The 22,621-nt window shown below is 38.4% G+C and overlaps 1 protein-coding gene across 2 annotated transcripts; it reads left to right on the top strand.

The window, feature by feature from the left end:
* Positions 1–12,805: 12,805 nt before the first annotated feature.
* KERA (keratocan) lies at positions 12,806–21,359 on the top strand. Of its 2 annotated transcripts, none has more exons than XM_054016212.1 (3): positions 12,806–12,871; positions 14,429–15,321; positions 20,678–21,359. In XM_054016212.1, exons 2-3 carry the CDS (start codon positions 14,436–14,438, stop codon positions 20,845–20,847), a joined length of 1,056 nt encoding a protein of 351 aa, XP_053872187.1. In that variant the 5' UTR covers positions 12,806–12,871; positions 14,429–14,435; the 3' UTR covers positions 20,848–21,359. The 2 variants fall into 2 exon arrangements, with proteins under 2 accessions (XP_053872187.1, XP_053872185.1); XM_054016210.1 differs by lacking the exon at positions 12,806–12,871 and adding an exon at positions 12,883–13,080.
* Positions 21,360–22,621: the final 1,262 nt, after the last annotated feature.

The following is a 22,621-nucleotide window of genomic DNA, read 5'->3' as shown; positions in this document are numbered from 1 at the left end:
TTTAAAGTGTTACATAAACAGGACAGGTGAAATATTATCATGTAAAGCAACCATAAACACATGAAAAGACCTAGGTTTACAATTTATGATTAAAACTCTCCTATTTACACAATATACATAGACATAAAATGTAAAAACGTAAATGTCTTAGAAACAGTAGCCAATCAGTTGTTTTAATTGTCATATTTGAATTCAGCACATCAAAATACATAATAAGTAGCACATTTTATCACTGAAGCAAACGACTTCTCAAAAATTGTAGACCGTTGTTTTCGCTCTGCAGGCAATTCTGAAATTTTGAAATTTGATATTGTCCTGAAGCAGGATGAAAAGTGCTGCAATACCTAGGTCCCCTCTGTGAAGCTAGCCACGTAGGCCCAGATTTTTAAAAGGCATGCAGGTGTTGCTTTGCTCAGCACTGAAATGCCTAACTGATTTAGGAGTAACACTGCAGGTGCCGTTCCCGGCTAATGAGAGCTGGGGGCAACGCACAGAGCTGCCTAGCCATGCCTCCGCCTAGGAGCAGCAGGGACAGGTTGCCGCTTGTGGGGAGGCACCCGAGGTGAGCGCCCCCCGGATTCGGCACCCCACACACCCTCCCACGCCCCTGCCCCGGACCCCCGCCCGCAACCCAAACTCCCTCCCTCTTAGTTAACTGGAATTTTTCACTTATTAGCACCCCCATACCCCCAACATGATGGATAAAAAAGCTTTTACCATACCTTTAAAAATCTGGGCCTAAGGAGTTATGTCATTTTTTGAAAATGGTACTTAAGGACAGATATTTAAAGGTATTTAGCTGCCTAAAGATGCAGAGGGGCTCTTTTGAAAATACCATTAAGTGCCTATCTGCAGCTTAGGTACTTAAATACCTTTACAAATCTGACCTTTGAGCTCTTTTGAAAACATTACCCAAAGCCTGGAAAATGTACCATAGAGAATAACTGAATTAGCATGTACACTTTTGCCTTACACAATGGCTGTGGTATAGTATCTGTATTGTGAAATCTTTTCTATCCCCTCTCTCAAACAAAACCGGCAAACAAAAATCCATAGCAAACTCAGAATCTACTGGAGATCATTCTCAGGAACAACCAGGCAGCCCTGGGGAAGTTCCCATTACAGTCTTGTTCTCCAAGATAGCAAGGAGATGGATTTCTGGAGAGGTGGTTTACTCAGTTTCAGTGAGAGAAGAAAATGAATGTGCTACTCAGGAACAACAATCCCTTTGGCTAACTGTGCTGGAAGGGATCATTTCATGCTTGCAGCATCATACTTGAAATATTTAGACTGCCTCAAACCACAAGCTTCTAAATCATGGCAGGACAGACTCACCCCTTCACCCTTCTGAGCTAAAGTTGTCAACAGTTTACTGCATATGGGTCTTCTGAATGTTTAAAAAGCAAGATCCTATATGGCATGCATGGGTATGAAAGAACCCATCATACTGATCATACAAGCATCAGTAGCCCTCTTTCCCCACTGCTCTGCAGTGTGATGTGTACTACTGGCTGCTGTCTACAGAGGACAAATACAGGAAAGGGGGATGCACACTCCACAGGGCACACTCTTTTGGCATGATATCACGATTCTGTGGGTGCAATGGAACAAGTAAAGGAGGATTCTGCTAGGGGCCAAGGAGTCAATGTGGAGACAGATGTGGTGCTAATACCCCTGGCTTCTGGCTCTCAGGAGAGCTTCATGCTCTGGGGATCTAATACCCTTCCCTTTCTGTGGAGAGGAAAAACCCACATTCCCATAAAGAATAATGTCCAGATTCATGGAGTTTCCTGTCCCACGAGTGAGAATAACCCACGTAGATGACCCTTTGATCTATAGTTTCTAAAACTTTTGGGGATGAAAGGCGTAATGAACATGTTACATAATATTAATCAGTAGAGGGCCTTTGTTTGTGAACTCTCCCCACCTTTTCCACCAAACCCACGTGTAACAGTGACTCTAGGAAAAAGAACTCTCCCCAAAGCCTTCCGAGTTGATTATTGGTTTTGTCTCCAATTGCTATAACAAAAAGAGCTCCCATCTTCTAAAAATGGCTAATGGAGGTTGGCAAAAAAAAATCACCTGATTCTTTTGAATGAAAAGAAAAATTAATGATTTTTCCCCAAGGGGGGGGGAGAGTACAATGAAGTTTGGGAGGTCAGAGGGAACTACAGCATACTTTTTGAACATCAGGCCAGTTATGGAGCTGCCTAAATATGGCTTTTGCTAACTTTAGATGCCTGTTTTTGAAAACCTTGGCCAGAGACCCAGTGGTTCCTGTGAGACCTCCAACCTATTACATCATTTGGGGGAGCATCTCTCCTACCTCATTACTGGAGCCCCTTCTGCAAGACAACAGGCCATATGACCTATAAGGCAGCCAACATTTATGTACTTAAGATGCGGGCAGTTTGCAACTCATTTCTCAGCATCCTAACATGGAATGTATGTTTGGTGTTTGGAATTTGTCTTTACATGAGAGGGACAACTTTGGTGGGCGTGTTTTGGATGGGGCAGGATAGCTGGACTGCAGGGTTTTACGTGTTAGTTTGTGTGCAATTGAACTGTTTATCCAGCCCTTTCTTATCTACAGATTTCCACTTTCAGGTTCTTACCCATAATTAGTTTAAATAAAACCATTTAGGGTGGTCTGCCCAGATTCTGAGTGTTTACTGTGTGTCCTCTATTGGCTCCTTAGATTGCTAACATTGCACCCATTAAGATAAGTGCATTACTCTGATTTTCCCTGTGATGTTTTCTGGAGCAATTAATGTCTGCACTCTGGGAGTGCAGATTGTTTCCTAGGTGAAGTCATTGAACATCCTTCAATTTGGACATATCCTCCTGGATAGTCCCCTGACCCCCAAAAGACTTTCTGAAGCCTGAGGACCTCTGCCCAGAAGGCAACTCCCTTGCCCAGAAGGAGATATTATATGGAGGAGTGATACTGATATGCTCCAACGACAGCACCATTCAGTCTTTTTTACCTGAAAAGAAGATGACTGCAAAGTTGAGAGAAAACCATGGACTCTCAGATTCATAATATAAATACGAAAACACTTTGGGGTGGGGGAGAGAACCATGGCAGGGGGACAATTAAAATAACAATGGATCACAACGTTATATTCAGTCAAATACACATCAAGCTGAGTCAGACAAGCCATGTTCTTTTGTAAGACAAGTATTCTGAAAATGGAATTTTCAAATATACTGACAGATAGTTACACCAGGGAGAAGAACACTCTGATGTTTCCTTGAATTTGAAGGAGTGCAAGGGTTAGCAAAGATAGAAATGGAGGCAGCGTTATACTTAGCAGCCTGCACATGTCCAGTCTTGGCTATCCCAAAATAAACAGTGGAATTTTTCTATTATATTTAATACTGCGTGCAGGAACTCTTCTTTACTGAAGATAATGCTTTAGTTGGAAAGCTAATAAGACTGCAGATAGATTTTTTGGAAATTTTATATCTTACAAGCAATTTCAATATTGAGTTCTCATCAAGATAAGGAAGACCAAATGCGAACTTTTGAAATCATGCCTCCTTCATGAATTTTTCATGATCACGTCCTGCACATCTGTCACCCATCTAGCTCTACTGGCTGCTTTCCAGATTTGATAGACAATGTTTACTGGACTTCATATTCATATTATTGGGACCATTTTGTGGGATGATGTAATAAAGCCCCATGGGCTCATAAATATTTTTTAAGGCCAACAAAGTAAATTTGAGGGCCAGCATTTTGAAATCAAGATGCCTAAAGTTAGGATCCTAAATCCTAAAAATAGCAGCAGAGCCCATTAACTTTAATAGGAATTTGTGTTTATTAAGCACATCTGAAAATAAAGCCAGTTTTATTTAGGCACCTAAATATGGATTTCAAAAGTACCTCAGAGTGGGATTTTGAAAAGTACCTAGTGACTTAGGAGCACCAGACTGCTGACTTTTAATAGGACTTCTGCTCTTAGTCACATAGGAGCCAAGCTTTTGAAAACTGTGGCTATGGTTTTTAATCCTATATTATGCAATGTGATTTTACTATTAGTTTCCCCCAAAAGGATTTGTATTATCAATCCTATGTAAAATATAACACAAGCAGTAGAGAAGAAGACAGAGGAAGGGCTGGATTTACATGATCTATGTCTTTTTCTGTTTTTAAATGTCCGCATGGACCCTGATTCTCCAGCCTTGCCCCTAAGGGATTCATTTATATCTGTGCTGAAATTATGTATCACACTATCCACTTGCATGTACCAATACCCAATGTGTATATGCAGTCAAGGGAAATGAAGGTACTAATTCTCTCTATTGATCTTCACATCCAGGCTATGTTTAAATCTTGCCAATTCTCTCTGCATAACATCTCTAAGATTAGGCCTTTATTATCCAGCTACACTAGAAGTTCTCATTTACTCAAGATAGTTAAGTCCAAAGCAGACTGCAAAGAGTTACAAAGGGATCTCACAAAACTGGGTGACGGGGCAACAAAATGGCTGATGATAAATGCAAAGTAACACGTGTTGGAAAACATAATTCTAACTATACATACAAAATGATGGGGTATAAATTAGCTGCTATCACTCAAGAAAGAGATCTTGGACTCATGGGGGATAGTTCTCTGAAAACATCCACTCAATGTGCAGTGGCAATCAAAAAAGCTAACAGAATGTTAGGAACCATTAGGAAAGAGGTCGATAATAATGAAGAATGTATCATAATGTCGCTATATAAATCCATGGTACTCCCACACCTTGAATAGTGTGTGCAGTTCTGGTCACCCCATCTCAAAAGAGATACATTAGAATTGGAAAAGATACAGATAAGGGCAACATAAATGATTAAGGGTATGGAACTGTTTCTGTATGAGAAGTGATTAAAATGACAGGGACTGTTCTGCTTAAAAAAGAGATGACTAAGGGGGCATATAATAAAGGTATATACAATTGTGAACCGTGCGGAGAAAGTAAATAAGGAAGTGTTATTTACTCCTTCACATAACACAAAAACCAGGGTCACACAATGAAATTAATAGGCAGCTGGTTTAAAACAAACAAAAGGAAGTACTTCTTCACATAACACACAGTCAACCTCTGGAACTCGTTGTTAAGGCCAAAAGTATTACTAGGTTCAAAAAAGAATTAGATACGTTCATGGAGGATAGGTCTATCAATGGCTATTAGCCAAGATAGTCAGGTATCCAACCCCATGTTCTGTGTGTCTCTAGCCTCTGATTGCCAGAAGCTAGGAGTGGACGACATGCGATGGAGAACTCAATGATTGCCTATTCTGTTCATTCCCTATGAGGCACCATGGTTACTATTGGAAGACAGGATACTGGGCTAGATGAATCATTGGTCTGACCCAGTATGATCATTCTTATCTATTACGTTCTTATCCAGGCTTTCATCATCTCGTGTCTCAATTACTGCGACATTCTCCTCTCTGGCCTTGACAAATGCAATCTTGACTTGCTTACATGCATTCAGCATATTGCTGATCATTTTCCTAGCCTGTCATTTTGGCCACATCACTGCTCTCTTTGCATCCCTCCACTAGCTCCCCCTTCTCTATCACATAAAACATAAGCAGCTGGTATTTATAGTCATTCCACATCATAACCATAGTCTATCATTCACTTTTAAATAATCGATGTTCATCTCCAATGGGCCCATGATGCCAGCCTCCATTGTCCGCTTGTTAAATTTGCAGACAAGTACCCATGCTGCCCCTCATGCTTGAGGGGTTCTTTTCATAATTATCTGCAAAACTGCCTGCTCATCTATCTTTCAAGCCTTCCTCAAAGTGCTCCAGGCCATGAGGCCTACAAAAGAACTTGACAACTGTTAGGCTGCTGGTGTGCAGAAACCACACTGACCAGTAGGGTCTCATAGAACCACAGAAATGTAGGATGGAAGGGACCCAAGTTAGTTGATCACCTGTGCTGCAGCAGGATCAAGTATACATAGATCATCCCTGACAGGTATTTGTCTAACGTGTTCTTAAAACCTTCAGAGATGGAGGTTCCTCAACCTCCATTGGTGACATTTTCCAGTACTTAACTATGCTTATAGCTGGTAAGTTTTTCCTGATATCTAACCTAAATCTCTCTTCCTGCAGATCGAGTTGATTACTTCTTGTCCTACCTTCGGTGGACATACAGAACAAATTATCACCATCCTTTTCATAACTGTCCATAACTCATCAGGTATCCGCATTAAACCTTTTTTTTCTCAAGAATAAAGATGTCCAGTGGTTTTTAACCTTTCCTCATAGGTCATGTTTTCTAAGCCACTTATTTTTCTCTCTCCTCTCTGAATCTCTCCAAATTGCCCACATCGTTCTTAAAGTGTGACACCCAAAACTGGGCACAATACGTCAGCTGAGTCTAACTATTTCTAAGTGGAGTGGAACTATTTCCTCCTGGATCTTCTATATGACACTCCTGTTAGTACTCCCCAAATGATATTTTCTTTTTTAAAGCTGCATCACATTGTTGGCTCATGTTCAATTTGTGATCCACTATAACCCCCAGATCTGTTTCCGCACTATGGATTATTCCCCATTTTGTATTAGTTTATTTGATTTTTCCTTTTTAAGTGTAGTACTTTGCACTTGTCTTTATTGACTCATCTGGGTGATTTCAGTCCAATTTCTTGCTTTGTCATGATATTTTGAATTCTAATCCTGTCCTCCAAACTACTTGCAACTCCTCCCAGCTTAGTGTTATAAGCAAATTTTATAAGCCTATTCTCCATTCCATTAGCCACATTGTTAATGAGAATATTGACTATTACCAGACCCAGGACAGACCCCCATGGGAACCCACTAGATATGTCCTCCCAGTTTGAAAGAGAATCGTTAACTACTTTTTGAGTATGGTCTTTCAACCATTTGTGCATGCACCTCATAGTAATTTCATCTAGAGCATCTTTCCCTAGTTTGCTTATGAACAATGTCGTGTGGAACTGTCTCAAAAGCCTACTAAAAATCAAGATATATCACATCTACTTCTTCCCCCATCCACTAAGCCAGTCGACCCCTGTCACAGAATGAAATTAGATTAGTTTGTCATGATTTGTTCTTGATCAATCCATGTTGGCTATTATTTATTATCCTCCAGAGGCTTACAAATTGATTTTTTAATATTTTGTTCCAATATCTTTCCATGTATCAAAGTTAAGCTGACTTGTCCATAGTCCCCCGACTTCTCTTTGTTCCTCTTGTTGAACATAGGTACTATGTTTGTTCTTATGCAGTTCTGAGAGCTCACCATCCTCCATAAGTTCTCAAAGGCAATCACTAAAAGTTCTAAGATTCCTTAAGGACCTGAGGGTTAAATTCATTAGGCCCTGGTGACTTGAATACATCTAATTTACCTAAAAATTCTTTAACTTATTTTTTCCCTTTTCTGGCTTGTATTCCGTCCCCTGTCACTTGTACTCCCCTGTCTGTGTCAATCTGTTGTCTCGTCTTAATCTTAGATTGCATGTCTCTTGAGGCAAGGGCTGTCTTTTTGTTGTGTGTTTTCACTGTGCCCAGCACAATAGGGTCCCGGTCCATGATCAGGGATCCTAGGCACTATTGTGGTAATAAAAATAATGATTGCATAAATATTTGCATATACAGTTATATACCTGATATTTTAATAACCAGGCCCAAAGAATTTACCGTGGACAGGCTTGCTTCAATATTGACAGTGACAGCAATCAAGTTCTGATTGCTTAAAGCATGCAGGCAAATTGAGGTAACAGATTTACAACAAGATTTACATAGCAGGTTAGTTAAAACTAGCCAGCCAAGACAAATTCCATTCTCAGTCCCTGGCATGGAACTCAGTCTCAGATCATGGAACTTTTGTGAAGTCACCATGGTGAAGAGCACAGAACAGAGAAGGCGGATGGACAGCCAAGTATTTCCATAATGAAGCACATTCAGCCAGGCTGGATACTTCACGTAGAGGGCGAGCGCTTTCTCCACAGTGGCTAGGTACACAATGACTTTTTCTCTTCTGTACTGTGTTAACCCAGAAGAATGTCCTACAGTAGAAAGCTCCAGTTCCATTTGAGAGTAGCAGGGGTAGGAATAAATTGTATGCCTTGAAGATTTTGTACCTATGCATATGCTTAACTATGTTGTAATCCAGGAGGATAGTGAGCTAGCTCCTTGTTTTGCTAGTAACGAGCTTTGTAACATGTTTGATGCTGACTAGGTCCTTACTCATGCAGAAATGTAAAAGTAAGCCATTTTTCCCTCTGAGCAGCAGTTCTTAAGGCACTCCCAGTTCTCCAGATCTTCTAGCTGCTCAAATGCTTGTGCATTTGGGGTCTTGAGCTTGCTCACCTCTGAGCTCAAAGAGATGTTGCTGTCCTCTGTTAACATCACTTTTCTTAACTTGTTTATTTGATTAGGCATGGATTATGATATATAGGATAATAAAATGCTAAAGCTAGGGCCTGGAGTAAAACCCTAAAGAGTATTTAACAGTCTCTAACAGTATTAATTGTTAAAATACTGTCAATAGCATCTTTTTTTAAAATAAAGCCCTTGGGATAGACTTAATGCTAATAAAAGCATTCACCAGATCTTTATACTTGGTTCTCTTCCCTTTACCTCCCCGCAAGCTCCTTGTGTTTGTTACTGTTTCCCATTTTTGTATCTTAATTTAAGCACTTAGAAGCAGGGACAGTGGCCAAGATTTTCAGAAGTGACTGTGATTTTTATTTCTTTGTTGTTTGGTTGCCCAATCTCAGACACGTTAAAGGGGCCCAGGTTTCAGAAAGTGCTGAGCACCCATACTCTGAAAATCAGGCCCCTTTATACAGGGTCTCAAGTTGGCCACTCAAAATCCAAGGCACCTCAAATCACTTGTCACTTTTGCAACCTTGCCCATTGTCCTTTATTGGTCTGTAATTATCTATGCCCATTTATTATACTATTTAAACAAGAAACAGTAACATGTGAGGGGGGACAGGAAAAAACATGTACATGATGGGGAATTTTAGAGTAAGGAAACTATTCAATATATTGTAGATTTGTATTTGTACAGCTTTCAGTATCTGCTTCATCTAATTTTCACGAGTAACCAATAATTTGTTAATAGCTTATTTGAAACACTAAAACCAAGGCCAGTGCAATAGACAATTGGAAAACTACCAAAGTTAGGATTTTTCTCACAAGGGGAAATTCTGGCAAGTTAGAAACTGCATGCTGAAAACTTGAGGTTTTCACAGCCACATCATAGCCCCTGCATCATCCCCTCATTGAGGCCAAGATATCAAACTCATGGAAAAGACAAAGAACATGGCTGTAATGCCTGGGGATTTACTTCAAGTGATGGCTACTGATCTGAGCCCTATCACAACACATTCCAGCTTTATTCCTGAGCACATGACCATGTTACATGCCATGTTACTGTTGGATCCTCCATTGTGGGTGCATGTTACTACCCCTCCCATGGAGAGGTTAATTATACAGAGCAGGAGGTAATGATATAATTCAACAGTGACCTTCTACCAATGGGGGGAGGGATAGCTCAGTGGTTTGAGCATTGGCCTACTAAACCCAGGGTTGTGAGTTCAATCCTTGAGGGGGCCACTTGGGGATCTGGGGCAAAATCAGTACTTGGTCCTGCTAGAAGGCAGGGGGCTGGACTCAATGACCTTTCAAGGTCCCTTCCAGTTCTAGGAGATGGGATATCTCCATTTTTTTTTTTTTTTTTTTTTTTTTAAGATGCCGCATTAGGTCGATTTAAAAATGAATGCATCCACACAACCAACCCCGTTCCGTCGACCTAAAGGGCTCTTAAAATCGACTTCTGTACTCCTCCCTAGTGAGGGGAGTAGTGCTAAAATTGACTTTGCTGGGTCAAATTTGGGGTAATGCAGATGCAAATCGACTATATTGGCCTCCAGGAGCTAACCCAGAGTGCTCCATTGTGACTGCTCTAAACAGCACTTTGAACTCCGATGCACTAGCCAGGTATACAGGAAAAGCCCTGGGAACTTTTGAATTTCATTTCCTGTTTGGTCAGCATGGTGAACTCAGCAGCACAGGTGACCACGCAGTCTCCCCAGAATTGTAGAGCGTAGAATGTTTCTACTCCGTAAGTCGATGCTAGCCATGGTAGTGAGGACGCACTCCACCGACTTAATGCGCTTAGCGTGGACATACACAATTGACTATAAATCGATTTCTAAAAATCAACTTCTATAAAATCGACCTAATTTCGTAGTGTAGACATATCCTAAGTGATTCAAAGTCACTCAGAGGATCTGTGATAGAGCAGAGAATTGAACAAGTGTCTCCCAAATCTCAAGCTAGGGACTGAACTATCCTGCCTTTCTAATTTTGAGGGGTTCATGAAAATTGGGCTCTTTTTTAAGGGACTCACCCAGGCCATCCACCCAAATCCTTGTAGTATCCCAAGCACATGGTGGTCACATAGAGGTTTCTGTAATACTGAGTGCCTACATCAACATGGAATATATTCACCACTCGCTCCATTCTTGATTTGAAAGGCTTTTCTATTAATTTTTATGCTCCTGAGTTATACAGCAGATGGGAATGTCTGGCTACAAACTACTAAGGGCCAGATTGTGCCTTCCTTCTCGCACTGATGGGCAGTTATTCACACAACCAATTATGCTGTCTGTTACAATTTGGCCCTGTGATGTGGTGTATAAACCCCTTGTTGCCCAATGTGGAATTAAGGGATTATTTTGGGCCCAGTCAGTCCCGCCCCACCACACCTGCAGCAAATGCTCCATCTGGTGGAGGAATTAAAAGGCAGGGAGACAGCTCATTTGGGGGCAGATGTGGAAGACAGTAGACCGACAGCCCACTGCTCCAGCAGCACAAAGCAGAGGGAAGGCTGAAGTTTCTGACATAACTGCCCCCAAGGGGAAGGGAGGACCCAGAAACAATCAAAGTAGGAAGTATTTCCCTCTCTCCTGCATGTAGGTCGTGGACATTAGTAATCCCCTCTTATTTTCTTGATTGGACTCCCCCAGCACAAGAAAGCCTTGGACCATTCTTAGGTGGGTAGAAGGGAGACAGGAAGTGGTCCAGGGAGGGCAGCCTTAAACCGCCTTGGTTGCCATACCACTGGTAGCCCAAAGGGCCCTGAATTGTAGCCTGGTGGAGTGGGAGGGCCCAGGCTCCCCTACCAACAACCCCACCTGCTGGTCACATAATGCAGCCTGACCACTAAGCCACGCTTCCCAACCAACCACCGAGTGAGAACCAGTACAGGCCCTAAGAGTCTCACTGCTGTTATAAAATTATGCAACAATACGTAATAGAAGCCTGCAAATGATTAACAAGTTAAAGGTTACTTTCAGACAGACCCCAATGGAAAGCATAATACAACTGTCAATCTCTATTTTCTTCTAAAATGTACCACATCTGGCAATTTAGTGACTATCACAATAGATATTTGCCTCCAGGATTCTCTAGTTTATGTCTCCATAGTAAAGAGATTTAGATGTTCTCAGTTCAGTAGTGAACAGACCTCTATAACACAATATCCTTCCATACATTATGCAAAAGCTTGCTACAAAGTCAAAACAGATTTACATTACAGATTACATTACAATTTATATGCTTAAGTCCCAGTGAAAAAATAGGATTCAAGTATTTACTTTAATGTTTAGCTGAATCAAGGCCTTGAGCATGTTCTTAACTTTAGGGATGCACATAAGTCTCACTGAAGTGAAGCACATATTTAATGTTTTGCTAAAACAGGTTGACCATCCTGTGTTTGCAAGATGATGTGAAAAAGTAAGGGTTAAAATTTAATTATGAACCTTTTTGTCTATTTTACTACAGGTTTCTTTCTATTTCACCCTATTTATGAGAGCCAAATATTTAGTGTTATAAAAACATTCTGTTTTATGGAACCAAATCAGATAAAAGTAAAACTAAAGTGGTATTATATCAGTGAGACTTCTATAAAACAAAGCCCTATAAAGATGGCAGAATGTATTTTATGTTGGCAGTATTTCACAATAGCTTTTCTCTTAAAGTATTTTTGTCTTTACATTACTTTTGAACGTGGCTAATTTTCCTGAAGTCAAATTGTTACTTTGAGTTTGCACTTAAAAAGAAGAAAATGTGAGAAGCATGTATCTGTGCTCTGGATAGCATAAGGGATGGAAAACACTTGTTTAAAACAAATTAGAAACAAAACATTTTATTGGTCCAAAAATTATTAGAAACAGAGCTCACAGCAGGAGGCACAAAGTCAAGTCTAGCAGACTACATCATCTCTGTAGAAGAGCATGTAAAATGTCTTTGTTAAAGAAAAGGTCAAATACATCATCTAATTCTTATAGAACTAAAAATATATTTGATTAAAAAGTTCTTATCAAGTGGTTTTACTATCGGTTTCTCCTAAACAAGTATTCATAATTTTAAATGGTGTTCGTGCATCTGGTTTTCATCAGAATCAAATAAAAGACTTCCGTAGGACCGGATGGCACTGGTTTTAATTCTTTTTGCCCTAATTTAGGTATTATGAAAATGAAGTATGATGGAACCAAACTTTATATGTAAAGTATCACATAATATTGTGAACAAAGATGCATTTTATATTACCCGTTTCAATTAAATCAAACCTGCTCGTTTTTAAAAATCTGAGCACAGACTGAGGGAAAGTGTCCTTAGTACTGTTGCTGCTTTATGTTAGAGTCAGGATTTCCTGTCTTTTTGTAGCTAGGTGCTGAGGTGCCTTAGTTATTGTAGGGGTTAAAAGTTGTAGGCACTGATGCGTATATATTAGGCTGTATTCATAAAACACAGCGTGTAGCCTGAGTCAAACTATTACAGTCTAACCACAGTGACCAATAGAAAGAGAAGAGCCAAGAAAGCTGAGGTAAGCTAGATTCTGAAGCATTGTCAAGTTAGAAAGAATAGATAAGGTGTAAATGATAATGTATCAGGGGATGTTGGTGTGTACTTTAGGATTTATATGCTAATAATTGTCCGGAGGACAGGATCCAACAAATTGCTAGCAGCCAAAGCTTTCCACTGTAAAGTGATTTCTAACAGGCTTCAGATATCTGCAGTAACTTGACTAACAAGGTAAATTATTTTAATTACTTGTAAAAATATTTTTAAGGCTATAGATATTTACATAATAGGGGGATAACATTTCAGTGTGTGAATCAACTCTAACATTCCCTAGAAATCTTTTGTTTGTCCTCTTTGGAATACTTCCAAATATCCAGCAATTTCTGGGGCTAGCAGATCTGTGGGAATATTGCACTTGCTGCTTCCAGCAATAATAAATAATTATAATAATAATAATAAAAAAGTAATAGCAATAAATGATCACATTTTACACACAAATAATAGAACCCTTAAGTTTACTCTTGCATCAGTGATATCAGAGATATTCTTTCAATCTAAATTTTATTTTTGCCAAAGTAACTTTTTGTATTTCACCACAAATTTGTGCTGTTGATCTTTTGTTATTATATTCCAAAAATGCTAACCAATCTTTGTCAAAAATCAGAAAATACAGCAGGTCCAATGAGGCACTGTTACTATGCTACCCAAATGGTATCTGTAGGAACAAATTATCAGTGATTTCATTGTCTAATAGGGGAAAGCGTCAAACTCAGAATGGAATTGGATACAAAACAAGTGAATCTGTATATTTCATGAAACAGGGTAAATCCTTATACTGGACTTATTCTTTAAGTTACTTACCAGGAGGTGAAGGGCAGAAAGGGGAGTTAAAGAAGAAAAACTGTAACTTGGGGTAGGGGAGAGGGAGGGGAATGGGTTATTCAAACAGATTTCTTCAGGCTTTTTTGGAACATGTCAAACAGCTGTTAAAATACTCTTTGATCTTTCTTTTTTGTGTGATGAGAAAATCTGATCCAGATGCCTTTTATAGTTTAGGAGTGAAAGAAGTAGGAACATATGACTACTTTCAAGGAGGCTCACAGTAGAATTGAATTAATAACACTATGACATTTGAAGCTGTCTTTACTGTGATGCTGTGTGTAACCTCTAGTTTATATTAAGTGGTTCTACATAGGAAACATTATGTGATGCTACAAATAACTATTTTCAGATTTATAGGAATCATTGATTTAGTATAAAAAAGTAGTATTTCCAGATTCTTGGAATGATCACCCAATGTGAAATCTAACTTGAATCAGGAATATATTGTGCCAAGGTGAAAATCTGTACTATTTGACATCTTTAATATTACTGCCAATTTTTCCCTAGTATACATAGTGATCTCAAAGGACAGAATTTGGCCCTTTATAAAGAAAAAAAATATTGTTTCAGAAAAAAAGTTTATAATAGCTAGTGTGCTGTTAAAGAGTACAATTATTTATATTTGGCTGAAATATATGATTTTGGTATAGGCTATTCTTTTCATAGAGATAGCTAATTGCTTTTCTTCCTTTGTAAGGCAAACAATGACTGTAAAAGTCTATCCCAGCCTTTTGGTATTATTCCTGACCAATACTGTGTGGACTCGGAATGTGAGACAAGTCTATGATGCGATGGATTCAGAGGATTGGTCTCGCTTCACCTTTGAGTGTCCACAAGAATGCTTCTGTCCTCCCAGTTTCCCCAATGCTTTATACTGTGATAACAAGGGACTTAAAGAAATACCTGCAATCCCAGCAAGGATCTGGTATCTCTATCTGCAGAACAACCTGATTGAAACAATTTCTGAGAAGCCTTTTGTGAATGCCACTCATCTGAAATGGATAAATTTAAACAAGAATAAAATCACCAGCAATGGGATTGAAGAAGGTGTGCTCAGCAAACTGAAGCATCTGCTTTACTTGTTTCTCGAAGATAACGAGTTGGAAGAGGTGCCTGCTTCATTACCGACAAGCTTAGAGCAACTGAGACTGGCTAGAAACAAAATCTCCAGGATCCCTGAAGGGGTCTTTAGCAATTTGGAAAACCTTACGATGCTAGATCTGCATCATAACAAGCTGTTGGATAGTGCTCTCCAGAGTGACACCTTCCAGGGGCTCAACAATCTCATGCAACTCAACATAGCTAAAAACTCCCTCAAGAAAATGCCACTAAGCATTCCAGCTAATACAATGCAGCTGTTTTTAGACAACAACTCTATTGAAGTGATCCCAGAGAACTACTTTAGTGCAATACCCAAAGTGACTTTCCTTAGACTGAACTACAATAAATTATCTGATGATGGCATCCCCCCAAATGTGTTTAATGTTTCGTCTATTCTAGACCTACAGCTGTCCCACAACCAACTCACTAAAATTCCACTTTTCAATGCTCATCTTGAGCATCTTCACCTTGATCACAACAGGATCAAAAGTAAGTGTATATTGTCAGAGTGGGATCACACCAAGGATTACAATCCTATTAAATATCTCTTCACACACACACAAAAGCGTACTTCACTGTCTGGTTATGCACAAGAATGGCTATTTTCTTAAATTCAGGAGTCTTTGAACTGGTTAATTCCTTTAATTTCCTGAGAGGTTTATATTTTATATCATCAGTCTTGACAGTATTATAATCAACATGCCAAGAAAAGACTCAAGAATATGCTATAAAGAACAATCTTGCAAGAATAATTAGTAAGATGATCCATTGGGCCAATTTCTAAGACTTAGATTCTAAGATATGCCAACAAAAATATGGACACACACGGTACTGCATGTACAAAATCTGCATTTGTACACACAGAACGTTTGGCATGCAAATCATATACATGAATGCATGAAAGTGCACCTGGGCACTCACTTTCCCAGTTAAGCCGGTAATTAGCCATTTTGTGCAGTCAAATGCAGAAGTTTATATACAAGGGTTAAGATTTTCAAAATAAATGAGTAAGTAAATAAATAAAATAGGTGTCTCAAGTCAGGCTGTTAAATCCATATTTAGGCACTTAAACAAGTTGCCAGATTTTGAAAGTTGCTGAGCATCCAATCGCGCCCACTAAGATTAATGAAGGTGCTGGGTGCTCAGCACTTCTGAAAATCTGCCCCCTTATTCAGATACCTGAATATGCAATCAGGAGTCTAGCTTCAGGCACCAATTGTTTAGTAACGGAGGCCCCAATCACTGTTGTCTATGTGAATAACGACATATTAGGAACATAAATCTGATTATGTCTTCTCCATCTTTTGGATTCTGTGAGATAAATCCTGAGATCTTGACTCAGTCCTTTCTCATGAAAAACTTCCACTGACTTCACAGAAATTTTTTCTGAGTCAAGATTTTAGGATTTGGAATGCTTTGATCTATTTAATGTTTTCATATTGTATAAATAATTAACATCACATTTCATTCCTAAGACAATTTAAGTTTATCATCATATCATCGTGCTGGTTGCAACAACCTACTTCCAGCATCCATTCAGACATACTTAGGATCCAAGGAGCAGTTATGCCATCAAGGTTTCCCAACCAAAAAGTCATGCAAAACTAAAATTACCTCACTTAACATCACTTAACTTTTTCACACCAGTAAACTATTTCTGCTATCAAAACCAAAAAGTGATCACTTAATAGCTCTGCACAAAAGAAACTAAACAAATAAAAGCCAACACATGTTGACTCATTCATACTTTGGTCTGACATATTATCTAATTCATTTTCTAACCTTCCTGTCACCACTGAAATCCTCTAACCTGGCAAATAAGTTACTCCTTATTACCATGTGATGTCATATCTCACAAGTGTATTAAAATTAACAGCTTGATTTCTGGGAAAGAGAGGATTTAGCAACCGGTGCACAGCTAATTTAAAATTAATCTGATTATTAACAATCAGATTAATTAAATACTATTTCACTGCCTGTACTTACAAAGTCAAATGTATAAACTTTTATATATGTGTGTTAGTTTTGCATAGCTTGCTGCCATTTAAGTGGACTACAAAAAGAGTGAGATTTAAGTAGTGCTCATGTCATGTGTCATTACTGAGCAAATTCACTGCTCGCAAAGGGATTTATCTTAATCTTTCCACTGCTGGCCTCCAGGTGCACACTTTATCTGCTGTCACTTTAAATGGACACAATTGAAATAAGTGGAATGTGAGCAGTTATGTACATGGTGTAATAGGTAGCAGTGAAGTCTTTAAATAGCAGCCATGTTATCTTTTATTTAAAAGCAAAAAAGATCAAAATGTTAAATTTCAAAAGTGCCTAAGTAATTTAAGAGCTTAAGTCCCACTTACAAAAGAGACATACCCCCTGAGGGCCCAGATCAGAGGTATTTAGGTGCCTTACTCTCACTGGAGTTAAGCACCTAAATACTTTTGAGGATCTGGGCTTTAGGAACCTAGATTCCAATTACTTCTAATGAGACAGGCTCCTAATTCAGTTATAAAAATTTTGTATTCAGTTTGAAATTTGTACACAACCTTCATGTTATTGAAGTTTGGAAGAAAACCAGTTAAATATATCCTAATCCAATGTTACTTCACCCTTAAGATTATAAACAGTAACATTAATTACAATAGAAAACCAGTACTAAAATCAAAAGCATTTAATACACAAGACAAACGTGTGAACTTTTTACTACTGCTGCTCAAGATGTAAGTGATACGAACACATTCTACCACGCTAGACACTCGTTCGCCCTCTAACATCTTAGAAGATTTTTAGGATCAAAGGTCAAAAGACAAAAGAATGTAATTTTGTCTGGCAGAAGTGATGGGAATTGACATCAGATCAGGCTGCAGATCAGTTTTTCCACTTACAGAAGATAAGCGATTAGTTTAAAGAGGTGCTGAAAGAAAAATAATTTCTAAAGCTTGGATCTAGTTTCTCCATAAAGAGTTTCCAAAGTAAGTTAGCTTTTTCATGTACAGAATTATTCCTCTTCTTTACTCGAGAGATGATAATTGAATATCCTCACATGCTTGCCAGTATTGTAGTCTGTTAAGTAGATGGCTTACAATAAAAGTAATAGGATTTGTAGGTGCTAAGACACCAATATCACTTTTTATGGAATTTGCTTGCTTATTATTTATATACTTTACTGTTACATCCAAATGCCCCAGACATGGTCTGATCTCATTTTGCTAAGAACTGCATAAACACAGGATGACTTGGGGTTAAATTGGAGAAGTCAGTGTTGGAGCAAGAGAGGAGGGGGGTAGAGGGATAGAAACACAGAGAAGGACAATGGCCAGGAAGAGTGGTTGGACAGGTGAGGGAAAATCTCTCTCACAAAAAACAAAAACAAGATCCTCTGCAGCTGTTGGCCTGTGAGTGTTCAGCAGGTCCGCAGTGTTATGCATCAGTGGAGGCTATTTCCTATGCCAAGGGAATACTTCTCCCAGAGTAGTGGCTCCATATTCCCAGTTTAGGCATTACATAGCTTATCAAGACTACCATCCACACAGGCAGATGGCCATGTACAACAATCAGGAAAATGACAATCCTATCACCAGGGACTGGCTTTTCCTTAAGAATTCTTAAGCAAGAACAGAATTTTAAAGGGGTCAAGTAGTTTGACATCACTTTTCAAACTCACTGATGTTGCTTCTCCTGGGCTGCAAAAAACTATTCCAGAGCTCTGCCAGGAAAGAGGAAGGGGTATATCAGCATAAAGATTTCACTCTTTTATCCCACTCCAAAAACTCAGTGAGGACGGAAGTCCCTACAACAGCATGAGGGAAAGTGGGGAGACATCTTCACCTTATTGGCAGCCAGGGGCAGGTGACATTGATTAGAGATGGGACTTTGAGATCCTAGTAGGGGAAGTGTGAAAGATGCCCTCAAACCATCCAGAGATTTCTTTTTACATGGTGGGTGGCATTTTCTGTTCTTTTGTTGCCATGTCCTAGGATCTGAGTAGTTAATATGGTCTTTGAAGCCCAATGCAGAAAGTAAACTTTGGATAGAAGGCATGGTGGGGCATTTTTTGTTCCTTATTTTGTGACCGTTCTGTCTTGTATGTAGACTGCCGTGTGTCACTGGCCTGCTGAATCCCATGTGGCCTGAAAGGACAGATATTTTCTCCTATACAGAGCTCATTCAACATCATGCCTTTTAGTAAAGGCTTTCATAATGAAATATCACTCTATGGCTTCCAGTTTCTTAACCTGACACGTAAATGAGCTTTATAGCAAGTCAACAGCTTTATGATATAAATGAAGTAAATTGATTGCAAGACATACATAGAGCAATAGTATATCTTATCATATATAATTCTTGTAGGTAAGGGTTGCTTTTGATACCCACTCTTCTAAATACAATTATAAATAAATAAATAGATAGATATTTCACATCTGTAGCACTTTTCTTCCATGAATACTGAGAGCGTTACAAGCATTAAACAAACTTCACAACATTCCTCTGAGGTAGGCCAGTGGTGGGGTATATAATAAAGGTTTCTGCACCTTTGTGTTGTGAAGATAAAGTCCGAACATGAGCTGATGTTACAGATGGCATTTTGGATACAGTTTTTCAGGAATCATATTTTCCCCTTTAAAAATACTGACAGAAACCAAAGGTGTTTTCATCAAAACTTATTTTCATAAAAAAAATTCATTGACAATTTTGAGGCTATCAAAAATCAGAAAATGCCTCAAATCAAAAATTTCAGTTTTTTTGTTGCCAAAAATCAGAAATATTTTTAAAAGATTTAAACAGAAAAACATTGCCTGTTTCCCTGCTAGAGGAGACCTCCTCAAGCTCTTTTTGAGGGGTGTACGATAGCCAGCTGCAGCCTCAGGTACTCAGGTTAGTAACTAAATGGCACAATTTGGCCCAATGAGTTTGGCACCCTTGGTACATATAAAAAAAATCACTTCAGCCATCATTAATCTGAAGCCACTTATAGGCTGAAGCAGGGTACCTGTTGAAAATCACTACAGAACAGTTCAAGACAAGACATATAGAATACTTTACAAAACTGAAACTGCAGATAGAATTTAGCAGGGCAGATTTAAAGAGGGTAACACCCCTAATTTTAATGAAAATAACATGATTTGAGCCACAATTTCAAATCTTTATCTGAAATAAAATGAGATACTGTATCTATTGCTTATATATAACTGCAGTTATTACCTGTAAAATAGGAATGGTAGCACCCCAGTCCATCAGTGATGTGAAATTTGATGAAGCCATTGTTCAGCAGGATAGGAGAACTGGGGAGCTTGTATATTAACACTCTAGAAAGGACACTTGTAAGAGGAGTTCCTCTGATCAATATTCTTAGCCTTTGAATGTCAAATATCATGAATTGGACTATATATATATATATATATATATATATTTTTTTTTTTTTTTACTGCCGCTAATGCGCAGACACTCAAAGTGGGATTTTCAGCGGTGCTCAGGATTGACCTAACTCTGCGCTCATTGAAGTCCTATGCGAGTAGAGTTAGGCCAAAACTGAGTATTTTTGAAAATGTCACTTTAGCAGTTAAATGCCTTACTCTTCCAGCTGTCCAAAATATAGTCAGACATTCTGGTACCTCTCTAGAAGGTAAATTGATCATAATCATGACAAGTCATTTACAGAATGAATTTGATTATACTATCTTAGCACACTTACTCTTTTAGAACTGAAATTATGACTAATTCAATATTTTACAGTATTGAAAAGAACAGCCAAACACTGTATAAATATTGTTTAAATGCACCTTAAAAAGTTAATCTCCTTGCACCTTTTTCATACAAATTAAATGACATAGTTTATTTGTAATTATAGGTGTCAATGGCACTCTAATGTGTCCCACCTCTATTGCCATAGAAGATCACAGATCCTATGGTAATATGCCACGTCTCCGCTACCTCCGCCTGGATGGAAATGAAATTCAGCCTCCTATTCCATTGGACATCATGATATGTTTCCGGCTTCTTCAGGCTGTTGTTATTTGAAGATATCTCACTATCGCATTTTCATTTTCAGAGTTTAAGGAGCAAGTTTTGCTGGCATGAAACATGTTCTAATTCATAAGTCAATCAATATTTCTTTTCTCTTTTTACTCTAAATTCCTACTTGCTACTATCATTTTATATTTGCAAATATTTCTCTTCCTTCAGAAAAGAGGTTCCCAGATTTGTATGCAATCTGGTGGGTTTTTTTTAAAATTCCTAATGCAAATATACTGCAAATTATGTATTTTTAATGTTCCTACAGTCCCAGCGCAAGTTCGTCTACTCTTCACCTATCTTGTTAAATTCTACATTAAGTGCGAGTTCCACTAAGGAATTCTATTATAATGCACAGATTTATGAATTCAGGTACACTTGGCCTGATATGTATTATAAAATAATCAAGTACTATACTGCTATTAATTTTCATACCTTACACTCTCCTTCCTTAAAATAGGCACTGCTGTGACAGTGAACAGCCTTTCATTGTATCAATAAATTACACCAATTTCTTGTTTGTTTGTTTTTCTTTACAGATTGAAGTCTTCTAGCGATACTTCCCTAGCTGCATAGGCACGACATTTATTAGACTCTGGATACCATAGCACTTCTAGGGGTACCACATACATTGAACTATGCATATATAGAACTGGCATACAAATACATGAGATGTGAAGTGTTCTAAACTCAAAACCATGGATAAGGAAATCCAGGCTGAAATCCTGACTCCATTGAAGTCAATGGAAACCTTTTTCCATTGACTTCAGTAGAGCTAGGATTCCATCCCCAATGTTCTAATTCTGTTTCCTTCTGTGGCCTTGAGTAAGTCACTTAACTAATGTGTTTCAGTTTCCATATAGGTAAAATGGGGATAATACTGCTTACCGACTTCACAGGAATATTGTGGGGAAATAGTTCATGTTTGAAAAAATATGATAACACACAAAACCCCCAAAATGTGTCCTGCAGATACATGACAAGGATGTGTCAAAATATCCAAACATTTTAATTGGAAGAAATGTCATTTTTAAGGCAAATGTAATCAGCAAAGTGTAATATTTAGTAAGCTATTGACTCATGCAAAGAGACTGGATTTTAGAGAAGTCCAGGTACTTAAACATACAAAATCCATCAATAGTGGCAGTACCATTGGGATAGCTTTCTATAAAGTCTTTCTTTCCTTTTTTTATAGTAAGTTATGTCAATAGTCAGGGTTTCAGTACACAACCTGAATATTAGAGTGAACTGCTCACTGGGGGGAAATATGAAGATTTTAGCTATTTCTGATATTTAGTATAAATTATTACCCACCGATCACATTGTTTTAATCTCTTTTTATCTGTAAGTAGAAGCAAATAGTTGATGTTTGATGGGCTGCATCTAATTCTGATATTTTAAGACTGACCTCAGTGACAAGCATATAAGGACTATGCATGATGTACGTAAATTCTAATTTTCCCCTTCAAAATGAAACATTTTCTTAACTATTTTAAGAAGGGCTGAGAATGTGAAACTCTAAGTTGCAGGTTCTCAATATTTCCAAAAACCAGGCCTGTAAAGTTTTTATTCTGCTCTAACGTGCTGGTAATAATACTGATGGTATGTTGATGTAATTAGTTGCAATTTTGCCTAAAATGTATAATTTTTCAACCAGCATGTTGGAATTGAAACCTTGGTCAATGTCTGAATTCACCAAAGCTTGCCAAATGAACACTGCATATAGCAGAAATTAGTTTTTAACTTAAAACTTCACCATAATGCAATTATCTCTTTCATA

Source organism: Malaclemys terrapin, chromosome 1 (genome assembly GCF_027887155.1).
Source record: "Malaclemys terrapin pileata isolate rMalTer1 chromosome 1, rMalTer1.hap1, whole genome shotgun sequence".
Taxonomy (NCBI): Eukaryota; Metazoa; Chordata; order Testudines; family Emydidae; genus Malaclemys; species Malaclemys terrapin.
This window is presented reverse-complemented; position numbering and strand designations above follow the sequence as displayed.